This window comes from Plectropomus leopardus, chromosome 11 (genome assembly GCF_026936395.1).
Source record: "Plectropomus leopardus strain MGB_pleo_1.0 chromosome 11, ASM2693639v1, whole genome shotgun sequence".
Lineage (NCBI taxonomy): Eukaryota > Metazoa > Chordata > Actinopteri > Perciformes > Serranidae > Plectropomus > Plectropomus leopardus.
Genome location: NC_142186.1, coordinates 28,206,321 through 28,226,609, shown reverse-complemented (window position 1 = coordinate 28,226,609; position 20,289 = coordinate 28,206,321). Strand labels below are relative to the sequence as shown.

Here is a 20,289-nt window from a genome sequence, read left to right as displayed (position 1 = left end):
ACAAGGAAGGTGAGGCGGTGACTGACACTCAAAAGTCTGAATATGTGTGCTGAAGCTGCAGTGAGCACCCGACCTGGCTCGCTAAAGGACGAACGAAAAATAGAAGAAAGTTTGAAAGAATAGTTGAGGGGGAAAAAAAAGTGTGTCAAAAGAGAGTTTTGTTAGACAAAGTGAGAGGACGAGTTTGTTTGTGAAAGTGGGACAGACGTCTGAGACAAGTGGAGGAGTGAGGATGATGCGAGGTAGGGATGAAGTTCTTTGGTGTGTGCTTGTGTGTGTGCTTGTGTGTGTGTGTGTGTGTGTGTGTGTGTGTGTGTGTGTGTGTGGGCAGTCCAATCAAAGATATTTTATCAATCAGATCTATTAGATGCTTTTTGGTGAAAGTTCATCTCCGATACGCTTTGAATTCATACATTATTGAAAGAGATGATATGACTGTGACCTAATGCAACGAGTTGTCATCAAGACGTCTAATTATGTCTCTTTTTTCTTTTTCTCTTTTATCAAATTCTTGAAATAACTGTACAGTCGTGCACATACACACCTGCAGACTTTTTTGGAAGCGTTATCAGGCACTGTGTAAAGCAGTAAAGCCTTCAAGTTCAAAGTCGCTCCAATTTTCACAATTTTGCACTATGCCAAGCTAATTTCAGCGGTTTATTTGATTTTTAAGTTTTAATTAGCCATAATTTTAGTTGTGACAAATGCAATCAAGTACACACACACACACACACACACACACACACACACACACACACACATACACATGTTTTACACGCACAGTTTAAAGACGTCTTAGGAAGGCAGATGTTCTCATTTGTTTTGAAATTTAACTGGGGCTCTCCAGAGTCCATGAATGGCTCACTGTCGGGTACATTAACATTGATATGTGTGTTTCAGTTCTATGGTTTGGTTGCATGACTCAGTTTTGAGTTTCCTTTGATGGATTTAAGATTTGAATCATGCCTCAGATATTTCGTCCCTCTCTGCCTCCTACGTGGTCCTGGGGCAAGAAGCTTAGCTCACGTTAAAATGCTGAAAATCAGAGTGCGATAGAATTTAGACTTTTTGAAAACAAATTTTTTGAGTTTATGCAAAACGCTTTTTGTTTAGAGTCATCATATTTGCATGATTATAAACAAATGAATCTAATTAAAACCCAGGGGACCAGATTATGATAAAACATCTTAGTTGCTATCAGCAGTTTTGCAGACACTTCCACCGAATTCTAACCAACGCAAAAACGAAAGTGACAGGAAAACAGGATGCTTCTCAGCCGCAGTACATCAGTTTGAATGGACTGACTGCACATGCATACTGTAGACAGGATGCAGAGGAAATGCTGATAATATTGTTAAAATATGATACTGAAAATGATAAAACATCTGATTTTTTTATACAAAGTCAGTCAAAATGAATTAATTAAAAATGCAGAGGGAAAAAATAAACAAATGATAACACGCATCTCTAAGTTGCTTACACACACTTTCCTCTTGCAGCATGCAAACACACAAACACATACACACACACAGAAGCAGAGGCGCACACAGCTGCTTTTTAGATGGCGCGGAGATATGGCATATCTCTGCCCTGCAGCTGTGCGTGGATCATGCGTGAGAACAGGAGACTTCCATCACTGAAGAATTGAACTTTACAATTTTTCGTCTTCACTTCGGCAATAATCATCTAAATGTTACGCCCTCACAGTGGGCTTGATGCCGACAGAGTTTACGTACACATTTCATACAGCTTTGTTGTCGTGTTCGGGGGGATTCCTGTGTTGATTCTTACACAGTTTCTTTATCACAAAGGATTTCCTTGTTCCTCTGCACAGCACTTCCAAAAGCAGCAAAAAGCGGTTGGCTTTATGATCAAAGCGAACATCAAAATCGCAGGTGACACATCCCTCCCCCTGAAATATGGTAAACAGAAATACAAACACTTCAGCTGATTCATAACCTTTGCGTCTGTCAAAACATTACCTCTTTCAAACACCTCCAAATTCAGCCTGAACTTCAAAGTCAAATATGGTAAATCTGATACTTATTGGCATTCACATTAGATTCAGCAAGATTTTCTCACACTGTTGTTGTCAAATAATGAATGAAACTCAAGAGTGGGAGAGTTTTCACATTTATGTACCAACCAGCACGAAGTTATTGAACAGCACTAAAATATATGTAACAAATTTAGTGACAAAATACAATAGAGCAGTAAGAAATACTTTTCATTAAAAGACAGTTTTTCATTACTATTTTTTCTGATATAGTGCTCTTTCTTTTTGATCCTGTAATGTATTTATTTTTTGTCTTTCATCAAAAATCCTTAAATGCAGATTAAAGTTATTGGTTTTTATCGTTTTTTTTATTGTTTTTTGTTTCGTAAAGGAAAATAATTCTGGCCGTCAATTTTGTATTAGTAAGTCACAGTTCCTAGTTCTTTAGCATGGGAGCAGGAAAAGCACAGAATACTCACATCACCGTAGAGAAGAGAAATATAGAAAAACAAACTCAGCGTACTAATCAAACATTATCATATTTTTGACCAGATACCTCATATTTTTATTGTGACGATGTTGTAGGGTTAACTATTGGTGCTTTTGCAAAATATTTATAAAATAAGAATTTTGTTAAATTATCATCAGTAATGTGGATGTAATGACTAGATGGGTAAAGACAAATAATAGAACAGTCTGCTAAATTCAGAAAATTATGTTACCATACTGTAATGTAACCCTTAAAACTAGGAAAAGACAACAATAAAAGTATTACGATATTCAAAATCTAATGCTATATCTAGTTTTTTATTATATTATATATAGTATAATATTAGTATAGTATTTTTTATTTTTTTTACTTTTGAAATAATAAAAAATGTGTCAGCTATAAAAAAGCACTTTTACATCAGTCTTAAATATAATTAGCAAAGTCAAATCAGTTTATTTATTCAAAAAACAACAAAACAGCATACACAACACTGACGACTGGTTAATCTACACCAAATAAATGTGCCTTCTAAATGTATGTTTAATGTTAACCTAACATTAAAACATGATGCGTAAATATCTGAATCTGTCAATAATTATTATTTTATTAACTTTGTATTCCATGCGCCATAAAAAGGTATGTAGGTAGGGCCAGTTTAATATGAAACTACATTTTATAGAGTGTAGCATGCAGCAGGGGGTCCTGCTCCGTCTCTCTTCAGTTAAAGAGTCCTTTGCTGGACTGCTATAGAATATACAGTTATTTAGAAAAACACAGTCTGGTTGCTCTGTATAATCAAACATAGATCAAAACCTTGTGTCTGGTGCTCATAGAGAACAGGAAACAAGGGGATACACAGGAGGACAATCCAGACACATCAAAAATATATATATAAAACAAGGATGGAAATATTAAAAAGGCATCATTATAGTGGCATAATCTTTAAAAGTGTCAACATGTTTTGGCCACTGCAGGTCCTCATCAGGGCTTTAAAAACTTTTTATATACCTTTGGAGTGCCTGGATTGCCCCTCTGTGGATTATATGCTACAAATACTAAAATACAAATATCAGAACCTAAAATATATCTACAGGATAACATACAACCAGTAGATGTAGATTAAACAAATGTGCAAATTTGTTTTAGTTTTAAGGATAGAGTGAGGTTGAGTGCAAGAACAAAAATGTGCAGACTTGACGTGTAAAGTTATTTATTGAAAAGTGAAACCGAGTGGAGTCTCGTTGGGACGGAAGACTATAAAGCTGACGGTTCTCTGTTAGACAGAAGTGAGGTGTTGGACAAAGTTATTGCTTTGCACGGTGCACGATTCATGCTTTGGCATATGTCAGAAGCTAGATTTGATGCAACATATACCCTCAATTTACTGTCTTTTTAAATGAGAAAAGAATGCATTTCATATATTAGTATTATGTAGACTACATTAGTGTGTTAACTACAAATATTTTAATATACTACCCCCATATGAATTTGAAACAATCCAAAATATAGAGTGGCTATCACCTAAGTGATGATGAATGTTTTAAAGGAATTACCTCAGCAAGATGCTCAATAAAAAAAAATTAAAAAGCAAAAAAGCAGGGTTTTCTTATTATTAATAATAATAATGAGAAGAGTTATTATTCAAATCTCTTTAAGTTTTGAAAAACGTATAACTTGCAGTGGTGCTGATGATGATCTGAAAACTAACAGTCAGTGTGTTTTTTGAGACCACAACAATCTTTTTGTTAGTTTGTGTGTGTGTGTGTGTGTGTGTGTGTGTGTGTGTGTGTGTGTGTGTGTGTTAGGGTGTGAGGTGTGTATACACTCTTGCTTGCATATGTACCAAAGGTAAGCTTCCGTCAAAGGAAAGTTGAGGTTTTTTTGTCAGTTTACAGTGCAAAGAATAGACTGCTGACGGGGTGATTTCAGGCACAGACTGAGGAGTCGAGAGTGGCAATCTGTATCGTCCACCCACAACCCCCCACCCACACGCACACACGCACACACACACACACACACACACACACACACACACACACACACACACATACAGATACACTCAGTTTCACACAAAAGTGTTGAGAGAACTGAAATGAACTCTTTCTAGGTTGAAATCCAGACATCAAACCTTTCCTTACGTTTACTTTTTTCTTCGACGTAACTTTAGTGTAATGCAGGTGACACATATCAGTTACTCTTTTTCACCTTTTCTGACTCGTTCGTTCGTTCGTTCGTGTTTGATTTATTTCATAGGAGTTAGTACTCTTAACTTGTCAGCAAGATTGAGTTTAATAAAAAATGAAAACCAAAGTCATCGTCCAGCGTTAGGCAGGAAGTGATTAGACTCACAAAAAACCGGTGAATGTTTCGTTATCTCTGTTTGCTGATGTACGCGTAAGCTTCCATTGTTTGTTTGACCATTCACGCAAATGTGCTTTTTCAGTGATTGATAACTCATAAATCCTGATCAAAAGACGTGAACCAGTCGATCTCTGTGAAGCAGCGTCTGGCTGCACACTGTGTGCTGAAGTGTGGGAGGTGGCACTCTCTTTATTTTTGAAAACCACCACTGAACAGCTACTGCGCTCCTTAAATCTTTACACCATCTCATACAAAATTCAGCAATTTTGTTTCATATCAGCAGAATCGATGTTTTGCTTAAATGAATGTATTAACACAGCTTTGCGTGGTGTGTTTCTGGTTAGTTTCATACTGTACCATGATACTCAGTGGAAATGTCAAATGTTGAGGGTTCATTAAGAAAAACTAAAGAGTATACTAAAGAGTGTTTTTGGATAGGCTTTACTGAAAAGCAATATTTGTGTTAATTTTACTGATTGAGCTCTTAACATCTACAGTAGAAATATATATTTGACCTTTTTAATTGGGTCATGCTGAGCGGTTGAGCAGGCCTGCCACACGACGGTAAACCACTATCAGCTGTGTTTATTAGGAATTTGCTAATAAAAAACGGTGCAGTTTTAGTTTCAGTGTCAGGGTTGTGATCACCTATTTAACACTGATGGGGCCATTTTCAGTCTGCACCTCCTGTGAACCAGCCCTCCCTGGTGGTCTGCGGGGAATCACGCCCAGGAGATTTTTTAAAGTAACTTCACAGCTAAACTGACAATTTTTAAGCATTTGGGGATGCAAAAATGTATCATCTGAACATCTTTATTGGCTGATATTTGCCTCACTGCCATTAGCCATCAAGTTTGTGCTGGCTAAACAGCAGAGTTTGAGACTCATGGCATCCAATGCAATACAGCAATAAAAAAAAGTGTTTTTTGGACAAACAGAAATCTTTCGCAGGACCTTCGAGATAAAAGGAAGCCGTAAACTCACTATCAGCATATCTCTATCGAAGTCAAATAAATTTATTTTATTTTTTGTATAGCGCCAAATCACAACAGAAGGTTATACCGTGTTTGTTTTGTTTTAAATGAAATAAACCAAATATGCATATATTATTTATCTAATTTATGTTTAAGTCTCTATAATGTAATGCTACACCTGTTACGGTAAGTGTGTTGGGAGCTAGTTAGCGCTGGCTGTTAGCAGTTGGTGTCCAGAAATGAATGCTGACAGAGGTTGTATTGAGTTAAACTATGATGCATTTAGGCTCTCTTTGATAAAAATGAGTGTTAAGCAAAGATCAAATTTAAATCTCTCATGATGTGTTCAAATGTAGTCTTGTTAAATGCAGTTTTTGGTGACAAACTTGGATAAATACAACTGTTTCAAGGAGAAATTTGCTGATGTGTTCACAGCAATATAAAACAGATTTTAGTGAAATCGCCCACAATTCATATTATACTCATATTCAATGCATATGAGACGGTGGGCCCCTGATAGGCAAAAGGCTGCACTACGACTCCTACATATACGAGGAAGACACACAGACTTTGTGGGTTTTTTGCCTCTTTTTTTATGTTTTTATTTTGTATCTCTTTGTAGTCGTTATGCATCTTTTTGTGGTTTTGTGTCTCTTTGAAGTCAATTTGTGTCCTTTTAGCTCGTTTTGTGTCTTTCTAGTTGTTTTTTTCCATTTTTGTAGCTGTCTCTTTCCAGTTCCTCTCCATCTCTTTGCGGTCTTTTGCTATCTCTTTGTAGTTATTCTGAATCTCCTTTCTGGTGAAAATTTGAGTGACATTTTGCAGAGGAAGGCCAGGGGGCCACCGACACTTTGGGCCCTTCAGCATGTGTCCGGTAGGCATGTTCTGTGATCCATCAGTGGTTCAACGTACATGTTTTAGTAAAACAAGCAGTGTTTTTCAGCCGTATTGGTGGCTTGACACAATAAACCTTCACCTGTTACTAAAAAAACACGCACGTATGCACAGACACCAGGAGATGCTGGGTTTGATTGGTCTTAGCCTGTGGCCGGAGATAACAAGGTGAGACAAAAAAAATCTCACAGGAGCTTTAGTGTTTATCTGCTGCTGTTAATTTCCACTCACTCCCTAGATTCAAACGTCTTAATGCTCCATATTGCAATAAGTTGGGGGTGTTTTTTTTGTAGATAACATTCTGTGTGGTTAGGCTGTCATATGAAGAAATATCAGCGCTATGATTGCATGGAAAGTCGATGGCTGAGGCACAGTGTGTGTGATTGCTTTATGTGTGAGTGCGTGTGTGATCAGTGAAAGGTTGTGGGTCACAATGGATTTCCTGTTGTTTGAGGTTGACAATCAGAAGTGAAATAGTGAAAAAACAAAAAGTACAGAGACCACTCGTGCTCTCTCCGCCTATCCTGCACGAAATGCAATCATAGTGATACTTTTTTTGATGACTTTATATGATATCTGATGACGTGTATGTACAATATTAAACACGCAGGAAGTGCTTCTGTTGACCTTATTAAACCCAATCACCCAGCCATCTCTCGCAGTCTGGGATTTCTCGCTAAATTTGTGAAATACTCTAAACCTTATCATGGTGAATCTTGAGGTCAGTAAGTCACCTGCGTAAGTTGAAACTATAGTCTCACCTCATGAGCATTTTGTACTTCGTCACTGTATTTCAAAGGTGTGTGTCGCCTCAGACTGTCCGTCCTCCTCTGGAGCCTTCAGGTGATCCCTGTGGTACCAGATAAAGAGGGCACACACTGACACACTAACACACACTCGAGAGAAAATCTGACACAGTTATGCACGGAAATACTACTGTATATAAGCATGCGAAATGAGAGCTCGTCTTGCAGAAAACAATCACACTTCTTCATTTGTGGAAGGAAGAGCGATGAAGATGACAGAAACAGATAAAAGGAGATCGTTTACAGAGAAAAAAGCACAAAACTGTCATGCACTGCTTCCTGGATGTGCGTCATCATTCAGTGTTATTTGTTATTTAATGTGAATTATGCACAGTCTTCTCATTTTGTCAGAACATACTGTAAAATTCAAACATGTAACCAACATAGACATTTGTGGTCCTTTAACCCTTTGAAACCTGGATCGACATCAGTTGATTTGCATTCAGATTCCTTTTACAAGCTATTTAACCCTTTGAAACCTGATCAAATTGTTTGATTTCTTTAAAAAATATATATATATGGAGGATACAGACTGACCAATTTGGCATGATATGCCCCACAAATTTTGAGAAATAAGTAAAAGGCGACAAGAAAATGACATGAAAATTATTTTTTAACAAAATAAAAAAGGAAAAAAATATCCAGAAAACAATATTTATGTTACAGAACAAAAATGTGTAGGTGTGTATTTTAAATTTTTCATCACTTTTTAGGGGTCACTTTCTTTTTTTTTTTTACCTTTTTTTTTTGTTGCTTATTTTCATGTAATTTTCTTGTAACTTTTGACTAATTTCTCACTAGAATTAGAAGTAGTAGCAGTAATTGTAAAAGGTGACCAGAAAATTTTCTAAAATGAATTAAAAATTAAAATAGAAAAAGGTTTTAAAATATATTTAAAAAAATTTAAAAATAAATAAATAGAGCTAATGTTCTTTCTTTTTACTAATTTCTGGGTAATTTTGAGCCACGTCATTGCCTTTCCTCGCGTATTTGACCAAAATCAAACCATTTTGCTCAGGTTTCTTGAGGCTAATGAATCAAATAACATCTAATTCTGAAAAAAAAAAATCACCACCGAGCAAAAGACGGGGGGGGGCGTGAGAGCTCGCAGAGATCAGGGGCACGGGGGGAGGTGAGGAAGGAGGGGGGTGGGTGGGTGCCGTTACTGGCAGTGATGAAGGCAGAGAGAGTGCATTACTGGCAGCTGAGTCCTTTATGAGCGAGACAGAGAAGGATTCACAACAGACAGAAGTGACATGAAAGAGGGACAGTCAGAGCGAAAGAGAAGCCAGTCAACCACTTGAAAGCGCTCTGAGGTTGACACCTTCTTGTTCTCCGCCTTTCTCCACTTGCAAATATTCCACGTCCTCAAAAACCTCCAGTCCTCGCCGTATTTGAGGTTATTTTGTTCATTATTATTAAGGCAAAGGTGTTTGAGAGGAAAACACCTTCAGTTCACTCTGGTCACACCAAACAACTGATGTTAAAGGGGAAGTACAGCACAGGACAGAAGTTCTCACAGTGGATTGCTTTACAGTTTACTGCTTTTGTTAAAAATATGCAGTATCATCATGATGCTGTGTGCAGAGAGGTTAAGATTAATGTTTTCATTGGATATGAAGATGATGAATATTCTGGAAAACAAGTGGAAATCTTTAAAGATATAATTTGCAACTTGTCTTTATTAAAATGTCCACTAAAACGACGTTAGATATCCTGAGTTGTGTCTTCATTATCCCAATCACTTCCAACAATGTTCAAACTAAGAGAAATCTATAATTTTAACAAGGACGCAGTGCGTGTAATTGTTCGCTTTGCCTGTGAGTGGTGTCACATCCCTTTTGTGCATTAGTCGGGGACGCTGTCATAGTGTATATTGAGTTTTTATCCAGTTTTGTAGGAATATTGTTTGAGATTTAGTGGCATCTTTCCAATTTCATCCAGCTGAAACTTGTCCGAGTTAGAATTCTCTTTGTTTACTCAAATTTATTCGAATAACCTGCAGACGTCTCCTCTTCTCCAAAGCAAACAGACCAGGTGATTTAAACTGGTAACAACACTGAAAAAAGCTGTTTCATTTTTTGGATGTCTGGATCTTAAGCTATCAGAGAAACAAGCTGAGCAAATGCAAGTGACAAACTGGCTTCAGCCCCTGCCATGCTGAACAGCATTGGAGAAACACTCATTTTTAATGTCACATTTCTTTATTTAGTGTTATCAAATATTTCAGTCATCATCTGGTCCGTTTGTTTTGGAGAGGAGGAGACCTCTGCGGATAATTTATCTCCTGGTAAAAACCTCCTGAATGTCTGGATCTTAAGTTGTGAGAGAGACAAGCTGAGCAAATGTTAGTGGCGACTTGACTAAAGCCCCCGCTCCACAAAACGAACAGCGTCGAGAAATACAGATTTTTAACATGAAATGGCTTTATTCATGTTTTAAAGTCCGGGTAAAGTGAATTCAGAGATTTGTTTCAAAACACGTTCTAAATGTTGGAAACTGATTGTTGAAACATGCTACAAAGACCCTTTACTATGTAGTACTGAATTGTGGAGTTAGACGGTTGACTATTTTTTTACCATTTTCCTGTTTTAAGATTTTTTGGGCGGGTCTAAGGTCTAAAACCATAGCTCGATGATGCACTATACTCAGCATAGCTCCGCCCCTGACAATGTAGCAGTATAAAAACGAGAAGTATCATTAGCTTAGTCCCATGATTGGGCGTGGCCTCTGCTCCTCCAGAGGACACGCCCCCAGCATTTCAGATCAGAGAATACTGAGCTTTTTTTCAGGATTTTGAGACCTTCTTTTACAAACTTGGCGATTTTTTCAGTCATTCAAATTTGGTCAGGTGTTTAATAATATATCTTTCTGTGAATTGACAAACTCAGAACACATTTTAATTATCACTTTACCCGGACTTTAAGCCATTTATATCACCTGGTCTGTTCGTTTTGGAGAAGAGGAGACAATTTGGCTCCCAGTAAAAACAATAACTCACGAAAAAATCCCAACCAGGAGAAACTGACAATGCTTGGTCTTTTGTTATTAGTGGCAGAAAAGTAAATATTGTACGTCTAATATCATTCAGACAACATAAACTATTGTAACGTGTAATTTCAGTGAGAAAATGTACCTTTTCAAGACCTGTTGAGCTGCTGTACGAAGAGTGATCCTAGTTTACATTCCGAAAATCAAATCAGCTCAGTTGTTTTGTCCGTGTTGGTGTGTAATCTGAGTGTGACGTGTGTGTGAAGGAAAGTAGGATAGGAGCTGCATATTTGAACATGTTAACATTACAGCTCTTACTTCTGTGTTTCTTCAGCCCAGATTGAAGTTATCCCATGCAAGATCTGCGGTGATAAGTCCTCTGGAGTGCATTATGGTGTCATCACTTGTGAGGGCTGCAAGGTGAGAGGACGGCATCCAACACGTACTCACACACACCTCATCGGTGTTAAAGGAAACTTAATTTTCTTGCAGAGAGTTAGATAAGAGATTGATACCGCTCTCATGTAGGGCTGTGCGATATGACAAAATATATCGTCTGACGATATAAAAACGTCCCTCGTTTCATATGATATCGTTTATTTTATGGTATTTTATTAAACTTTATGATTACAGCTGTTTGCTTTATGTCAATAGCTACTTTATTTGTAACTATAGCGTATTTAATAATTTTGTATTTTAGTAGTTTATAGTAGTTTAGAGGCGATTTCAAAATATTGAGATATATATCGTGTATTGTGATAAAAATATGGTGATATTATTTTAAAGCCATATTGCAAAGCCCTACTCTCATGTCTGTCCATTCAACACTTTATATCTAAACTATTTCATCTGTACAAAAATCTGAAGTGCAACACATTTTTTTTATATCAATATTGATTTCTGCCCCAAACATCACGTTTCTGTTGAGCTCTGTTAACCACGCGGTGTCCATCACACCTCAGGGATTTTTCCGGCGTAGCCAGCTCCCGACTGTATCCTACTCCTGCTCCAGGCAGAACAACTGTCAGATCGACCGGGCCAGCCGCAACCGCTGCCAACACTGCCGTCTGCAGAAGTGCTTAGCACAGGGCATGAGCAGAGACGGTAAGACACAAACACACACAGACGACGTTCTTCACTCGCAGCATTTCTTTATTTTTATGTGTTTTCCCTCCTCAGCGGTGAAGTTCGGACGGATGTCCAAACGTCAGCGGGACTCTCTGATTGCTGAAGTGGAAAGACACCGACAGCAGCAGCAACAGCAGCAGCTTCAGGGGGACGCCCAGTCTCTCTTGTCCTTCCCCAGCAAAGCCCGTCAGGACCGCTCCCCACAGCTCCTCCCGCCCATGGCCTCAGCTTACTCCTTCACCGGGGAGGCCGAGCTGCTGTCCTACACGGCCGATGTTCACCCTTACCTAGTGTACTCCCCGAGCGAGTCGCAGGTGTCGGGTATGATCTACCGAGGCTCCAGCATATCTCCCACATCGAGATCCCAGGGAAGGGGGGACAACAGTGGACACCCGGATATAAGAGGTGAGGCACATGTGCATCACTGTGTGCATTTGCTTTCGTCCTCCTCTGTTTACTTCACGTTTGTCTTCTCTTCTCCTCAATTCAGGATTTGACTCCAGACAGCCACCTCATGACATGGTGGCGATTCATCCTTACAATCCTCTGGAGGATCCTTACAGCCTCTACCCTCACTCCCTGAGAAACATAGGTGAGCAAACAGCATAGCCAACTTACGTACATGTAATTGTATTTATATTCTATTGATATGTTTGGACAGCTTCATCTTTGAAAGTTAAGTTGAAGACATTGCTTCTTAGAATTTTTTTTAATTTTATTATATTTTATTTTATTTTATTTTATTTTTTTTATTTTATTTTTCTTATCTTATTTTATTTTATCTATTGGATTTTATTTTATTTTTAATTTAATTTAATTTTATTTTATTTTATTTTATTTTATTTTATTTTATTTTTATTTAGTTTATTTTATCTATGGGATTTTATTTTATTATTATTTTTTGTTTTTACTTGTGTGTTATTTTTATTTGTCTATTTATCTTATTTTAATTCTATTTGTAGTTCTTTTATTTATTTTAATTCATATGTATTATCCCAATTTAATGATACTTTTAGTATTGTTTTATTTTTTATTTTTTTAATCACTTTTGACTGACATGTCTTTGTATCTTTTATTGGTTTATTCCTCATCTCATTCACTATTTTAGGAGTTTTTATTTTTATTTTCGATGGATTTGATTCACTTTAAAGGTCAAATGACGGCTTGTTTTACACCTGCAACTTCTAGGCTGCACTTTCTGCAGCACATTGTGCTTCTAAAATGTGCTATATAAATAAAAGTTTACTAGCTTACTAATTTCAATATTTAAGAGTGTTTCTTCCTTTCTTTTTTCTTTTTTTTTCAGATGAGCTGTGTGCCAGCATCGTGCGTTCCCACAGAGAGACCAGCCAGTACAGAGTGGAGGAGCTGCAGGCTCTCAGATGGAAACTGCTCAGCAGAGATGAGATCCAAGCTTACCAGAGCAAAGTAAACCTGATGACTGATTTTTAGTTCTCAGACTTCCTTTTGCAGTCGTCTGACCTTACTCAGCCAGTCTCAAAACAAAACACGCCATTTCAGATGACTTGAGGCTTTCCGTGATTCATCAAACAGAAAACTGAGAAAACTTTTTCCATTCTTCCTCTTCTGCTCACTGTTTGATCACGCGGGAAGCTCATGTTCAAGTTGATTTCTCTGTGGACTAACATGTATTTTAAATGTCCAGTTTTAGTCGGACCAACACAACAACTCAACTTTTTCTAACATCATGTAAACGTACTGATAGATATACTCTGAATGTGGCAGCTCCTTTAAAATTTGAGTCCCTTTTTTGGTTGATTTGAGAGTTGTGTTGCAATAAAAAAAAAATACTTTCTGTCACTCCCAGTCGGTGGACGAGATGTGGCAGCACTGCGCCATTCGACTGACTGAAGCCGTGCAGTACGTGGTGGAGTTCGCAAAACACATCCCAGGTTTCCGCATGCTGAGCCAGAACGACCAGATTGCTCTCCTGAAGACTGGTGAGTACATGTCACCAAAAAAAGTTACCATCAGCTTCAATCACAATTCTACATACGTAACATCGCTCCTCTACCTTCTTTTTTTATTGTTTAAAATAAGCAAAGTTTTTATGTTTTTGTTAGCCCTTTGAAGCCAGAGCCAACTGGTGAAAGAAACGACCCAAAAATTAAGTAAAAATCTACAAGAAAATTACCTGAAATTAGCTCAAAAAAGAAAAGTAAAAGAACAAAAACAGGAAAAACATGACAATGTGATTAAATAAAATAATAAATATAAATATTTATAATATTTCTTATATTATAATATATTATAATATTTAATAAGAATAATAGTATTTATAATTAATAATAGTTTTTCCTTGCAACCTATTTTTAAATATATCATTTTACTGATTATAATTTTCTTGATATTTTCCCCCAGTACTGTGATAATTTTCTAGTGATTCTCTTTCTCTTTTTTAAAGTTAATTTTCAGGCAATTTTCTCATCACCTTTCACATTTTTTTTAGCAACTTCTGCGACACTTAACGTCGAGTTTCTCGTTGCCTTTTTCCCCATGAAATCAAACCAATCTGCTCACATTTCAAAAGGGTTTTTTTTCCCTCCACCTTCTTTTAACGCGTCTCCTCTCTTCCCTCGTCACTCAGGCTCCATGGAGGTGGTTCTGGTCAGGATGAGCCGCTTCTTCAACACGGAGAACAACACCGTCTTCTTCGATGGCAAATTCGCTGGAGCCGAAGTCTTCAAGTCTTTGGGTGAGGATTTCTCTGCACGTTACTCCTGAAGTGCAAAGGCAGTTCTGAAACCATTTGTGCAGCAAGCAAAACATCAAAATATGGTGGTTTATCAACGTTCTGTGGTTTCTTTTCTTGCAGCTTGTGGTGATTTAATCACAGCAGTGTTTGACTTTGCTCACGGTATGTGCGCTCTAAAGCTCACTGAGCAGCAGATCGCTCTCTTCAGCGCTCTGGTGCTGATCAACGCAGGTAAGATCGACTCAACTGTTTCCCTAATAAGGTGCACTTTATTCCTCAGTTTTGAAAAGTGGGAAGACATTTCAGTAGATACAGTTATTTACCAGCAGAATGAGCAAGCTTTGGCTCTCTCCATCAGGAAGCATTTATTTTATTTTGTTTGCCTCTTGGACGCTGATTTTTTTAAAATCCACGTTCAGCAGGATTTCCCTTCATTTGCATTATAATATTTACAGTGAAGGTTCTTGATGAATGATTCAGAACAAAGAGTGAAAATTTTGAAAATTTGGGGGAGACTGGGGCAGTTTTAACATTTTTTGGTTTTGATGTCATTACTCAAAAACATTTTTCAGATGTTTTAACAAGAAATGTTAAGAGTCTTGTATCAGCAGCGCTTTATAAACAACAACAAGGGCATTAACATGGTAATAACAATCATTTAACATTCCGGTTATTTAGGGGCTGATACACTACTACAAGCTGCTGTTTAAATCTCCCACGGTGGGTTGCACCGACAACACGTTGTCAAAACATCCCACCTGTCGCATCCATGATCTCATCCTGCCGGCTGCCCTTTAACACAGACACTGTTTCGGCGCTGTTATTAACTCCTATGTCAGCTCAAAGGCGAGACAACTAAGTCCCGCGACTCTGTGATCCTTCTTTTTATACAGAACGATGAGGCGTGGTGCTATTGACTGAAACACGACAAGTCACATGATACACCTGCCTCCATGTGCAGAGGGGATTGTGCGAGAAATTATAACAATACACGTATTGTCCAACTATGCTTCTTTTTCTGTCTTTCTGTGCAGATCGTCCATGTCTGGAGGACAGAGTCAGAGTTCAGCGAGTGCAAAGAAGCGTCGAGTTTGGACTCACACACATTCTGCACCGAGACAGCCAAGAAAGTCTAATGAACAAGGTACATGTCTGAGAACAGAGCAGATACTTTCCCTCTTTTCACTCCCTCCAAACTTGTTATTGTTTGACCTGCATGTTCCTCAGTGCAGTAGACGGCAGACTGTCTCACTGAGTCTGTGTCCTGTCTGCAGCTGTACCAGAGGATGGCAGTGTTGCGTTCACTGTGCAGTCTGCACATGGAGAAGCTGCGCTGGTTCAGTCAGCGTTACCCGCTCACCGCTCACTCTCTGTTCCCTCCGCTCTACAAGGAGCTGTTCGCCTCTGAGGCGGAGCTGCTGCCGGGGACCACTCACTGATGATCCTCTCTAATATGCAAAGACACACACACACACACACACACATAAACACACACATTATTTTGAGTCGTCACTTCCTGACATAATCTATTTTTCTAATAATGAAAATAAATGAGAAAAGCACAATAATCGTAGCGTGTTAAGTATTACTTCCAGCAGAGCTTTTTGGTAGATTGTGTCAAAAATTAAATTTAAATATTTTGATAGCTTAAACTTTTTTTGATTATTCCAGGGAAACATGCATTTTGTTGTTCTTTGACAGCACATTGTCAGTGAGGTACATCGTTCATTTTCTCTCAGGATGAGCTGCTTTGAGTTTCTGGGTGTCAGTGCGTTTGGATGTTGAGAGTCAAAGAGGCAGGACACTGATCGATGTTTATTGAACATTAATATTGTAATCCACACAAAAAAGAATATTCTCTACTTGCACAATGTAGTGTGATGAATATTTGTTTTACAAACTGCACGTCCGTTTACCTCCTCTCAATTCTACAATGACGTTACCTTCGGCTCCGACCTCAGTGATCAAAGAGCTTTTTCGTCATAAAGTTAGTGACTTCACTTTTCACAGTTAGATTTTTACATATTGTTAATAATATTTACTGTTTTTGTACTTTTTTTGATTTTTGATCATTTTGATGCTCACCTCAGTGTCTTAGATAGTGGTAGTGGTGTTGGCTAGTCATAGCACCAATGTTAGCCTGACTTTCAGAGCGTAACTAACGTTGGGTTGCAATGACTCTTTTATACAATAGACATTTCAATATCTATGTTTTTTACACTTAATGCCAACATTAGTAAAGTAAGTCATGTACACTGTCTTGCAAAAGTGAGCTGTAAAGCTCCATAGAGCTGATCCTCCTAAATTTTGGTGCTTTACTTCATTTTAGTTGCTGGTTAGACTAGCTGACTGTCTCACCTTACTATTAAAATGATCAAAAACACTAAATTTGAAAAAAAAAAGGTAAATACTACAGTGGAAACTGCTTGCATTGATTTCATCTCGTATTTTTACAATTTTTGTCTTTTTTTTGTACAATTATTACATGACTATAAAGTAATGAACAGCTTCACTATTAACTCAATTTAATTAACTGTTTGGAAACAGTGCAGCTGCATTATCGATCCACCTCATGAGGTCGGCTTCAACCCCAAGTACTTTGACTATGTGCATGGTTTTTTTGTCTCCATCACTAGCAGCCGTAAGCCTCGCAGAGACTACGTTTTTCAATGAGGGAAAATGACTTTCCATTTCCCATCATAATTTAAATGTGCATGCAGCACCAGCCTCAGGTAGCAGTGCTGTAAGCAGACAGGAGTTAAGTTAAAAAATAGACTTGAAGTTTTAAATTGGTTTCCATATATTGTCATGAAAGACCTAAAACTGCAAGCAGACTACTTGATTTCTATAAGGGAATTCTTTAAGCAGCGTCTGTATAAGAATGGTTCTGTCTCAAGCTTTTTTCCACATAAGTGACTAAATCTGCCGGGGAGTCTGTGGGTCCCTACCACAAAAAAAAAATTCAACTTAAGAACTAATTTCCATTACATTATTTATCATAAGCATTTACAGCTAAACATTATACTATATGAATATGCAATAAATGAAATATAGTACTGTCTACATAAATGACTGACACTTTAAAACTCATATTACATCCTAGTTTTCCATATATTACTTGAACCTGAAGTAGCCTAATAATAATGTCAATTTGCTTAGTTTATTTTTAATTACACTTGCTTATGGTCATTTCAGACAGGGTGTGTGGCTGCCCGTCATAGCATAGCAATTATTTAATAGGCTATAGGTAATATATATTTTCTTAATATATTGGTGGGGTTTGTATTAACAATATCTGATCATAATTTATTTATAAAGCACATTTAAAAACAGTCGCAGTTGACCAAAGTTCCTTACAATTAAAATAAACAACTATAAAAACAACAAAACACAAAAGAGGGTAGAAAAGAAATATACAAAGCTAACTGTGAAAAGTGAATCAACTAACTTAATAGTGACAAAGCTGTCAGAGGTCAGAGACGAAGGTGACTGGTAGAAATGACTCAAACAGACTATTTGTGAAATGGATATGTCACACTTCATTGTGCAAGAAATTAACTAACCTGTAGAAATCGTGAAAAAAAAGGTTCCTAGCTTGTCCCTCTGTAAATGCCATGAGTTGGAATCAATTTGGAATAAAAATAGACTCAATATAAAGTAAAAACGTGAAACATAAAAAGTCAAACAAGATTCAAACAGATTAAGACACAAGGGAAACATAATCCAGCAACAACACATGTGCAGGCCCATGAGAAACAACCATCACATTCCAGCACAAAACAACAACATGAAGCAATCAGAATTATAATCATGTGTTCAGACTTGATTCAACAGTACTGTTACAGATGTTGACTGCAGTTTCATAAGATAACTAAAATTACACAACCCAACTCTAAACCACCAGTTGTTTCCAAACTCGCCTGAGGTGCTCTCTCTTTCAGGAACCTGCAAAATACGCAGCACCCACATATTTCATATTTGAATTTAATACAGCTTGCCTCTTGGTACGTATGCATCTGCAGAGAAATGTCTCTCCTCAGGTTGATGTTGCTGAGTCCAACAAAGCAGCATTACCTCTAAAATGTTCCCCTTTGTGTTTGAATAATTCCTCACAGGCTTTTATATCTCTTGAGCTTTGAAAAGAATTTGCATTAAATGTAGAAATTAAAGTAAAAATGTGAGCGCTGCAGTAGAAGTCTCTTCCTCTGTGTGCAAACTTTTCCTCTTTATTTTTTTCCACATTAACTTGTTTTGTTTTCTTTGCATATCTTTGAATAAAGCCATGAGCAAAGAGAAAATGATGAGCGGTTTCAGCATTAAGTACTGTATGTCAGGATGTAGTCCTCTCTGTTCCTGGAACAGCTGAGAATATAATGAAGATAATTCCATGTTAATCTTCAAATAAACTGCTGAGGCTGTGACACCAAGCACATGTGGTTACTTTATGTCTGTTTCTTTAAACTATTTGACATAAACAGACATGTCTGACTGAGACATGCAAGAAAAAAAAGATCCTGTTATGGTTTGATAAGAGAAATTTCAAGGAAAAACAGCTGATGCATTGCTCTGACGTGATAAGTATGACTTATCATCCTCTGCAGCACACTGAAGAAGACGTCCATGCACTGTACGGTAGAGCTGTTGCTGCAGCATTCAACACAAAGGAAATATTAGTCATTGTGGGTGACCCTCCAGCAAAATCCAGCAGTGGAAAGTAACCAGGTTGTTATAGACAAAAACTGTTGCTAACCAAGTTAAAGGGAAGCAAATAAAATAATGAGTCAACAGGGTGCAGTAATTACGAAAGTTCCAGTCAAAAATAGTTTATGACGCATGTACATCCAGTTGTGCTAGAAAACGGGTTTTTTATCTGCCTCTGTGTTGAGGTGTTTGCGAAAAGCAACTTTCTATCTAATTTTTGTGTCTTTTCATTTTTGTTTGGAGAGACATCAGGCTAAACAATTCTCGCTGTACTGTTCTCAACTTGCACAACTTTCTGTTTATTTTACTGCTATTTTCCCACTGGTGGCAACTATTACACCCACAGAAAACCGTTACATCTGCTCTCCTGTGGTTTCCGTCTTTCTTTTCTTGTATGGTAAAAATGAATTTTTTCTGTTCAAAACACTAAATTATGTGTCTGGAAACATTTTCGGCAAGAAATAGACAATGCAGTAAGACTATCTTGATTCATATTTGATCAGCTCTGCCTAGTTTGACAGTTTGACTGCAGTTCAGGTGCAGCAATTGACATGATTGACCAATCTGTCTCCAACTCGTCAGACACCGTCGCTTTGTCAGTGGATCTTGGGATCAGACACCTAAGTACAGCAGCACAGAGGCACCTTTTATTTTATGCTCTGTAAGGTGACATTGAGTGTTTTGAAAGGTGCTTTTTAAATTAAATGTATTAATACTATTTTTTAAAAACAAAAGGCGGACCCTCGAAAGTCAGAGCTTCAAATCATCAGTCGCGGACCCTCAGTCAACTGAGATTGGTTCAAGGTCAGCAGTCGCTCTTTTATGTGCAGTGTACTTTTGGGGATGTTTTGGTCCCCAGATTTTGCTGCAGAGTGAGTGCTCTTGACTTTCACGCTACTCTTTGGTACAGGGATCTGCGGACATGCAGGCAGCAGCAAGGAGGAGGAGAGACCTTCTGCTTAGAAGTGGTAAATTTACAGCTCACAGCAACTTAATACGATATAGTCTCTGACTTTATTTGATATCTGGGGACGGCAAAAAATGTTGCACATTTATGATCCGTCACTAGCGCTGTTAATTTGTTTACTATATTACGTGACTTCAGAAATCTCAAAATTTAAAGCTTTGTGTGGAAAAACAAAATCATTGAATATTCATATATTGGGCAGCCAAATCCAAGTCGACTGGCATAATTCTGAGTCAGGTACAGCCCTAATGATACTAATGGTTGT

At 37.6% G+C, this 20,289-nt stretch overlaps 1 protein-coding gene across 3 annotated transcripts in view; it reads left to right on the top strand.

Annotated features, from left to right (window-relative positions):
• Positions 1–18,784, top strand: part of rorc (RAR-related orphan receptor C) — a 29,237-nt gene extending 10,453 nt beyond the window's left edge. For 2 of the 3 annotated variants that reach the window (XM_042489253.2, XM_042489252.2), the window contains exons 4-13: positions 10,847–10,932; positions 11,475–11,616; positions 11,692–12,045; positions 12,131–12,232; positions 12,947–13,068; positions 13,469–13,601; positions 14,249–14,356; positions 14,477–14,587; positions 15,391–15,500; positions 15,631–18,784. In XM_042489253.2, the coding sequence (XP_042345187.2) occupies positions 10,847–10,932; positions 11,475–11,616; positions 11,692–12,045; positions 12,131–12,232; positions 12,947–13,068; positions 13,469–13,601; positions 14,249–14,356; positions 14,477–14,587; positions 15,391–15,500; positions 15,631–15,795 (1,433 nt within the window). In that variant the 3' untranslated portion in view covers positions 15,796–18,784. Of the gene's footprint in view, positions 1–35; positions 243–10,846; positions 10,933–11,474; positions 11,617–11,691; positions 12,046–12,130; positions 12,233–12,946; positions 13,069–13,468; positions 13,602–14,248; positions 14,357–14,476; positions 14,588–15,390; positions 15,501–15,630 lie in introns of those variants that run through there. The other variant, XM_042489254.2, reaches the window with a different exon arrangement.
• The last annotated feature ends 1,505 nt before the right edge of the window (positions 18,785–20,289 follow it).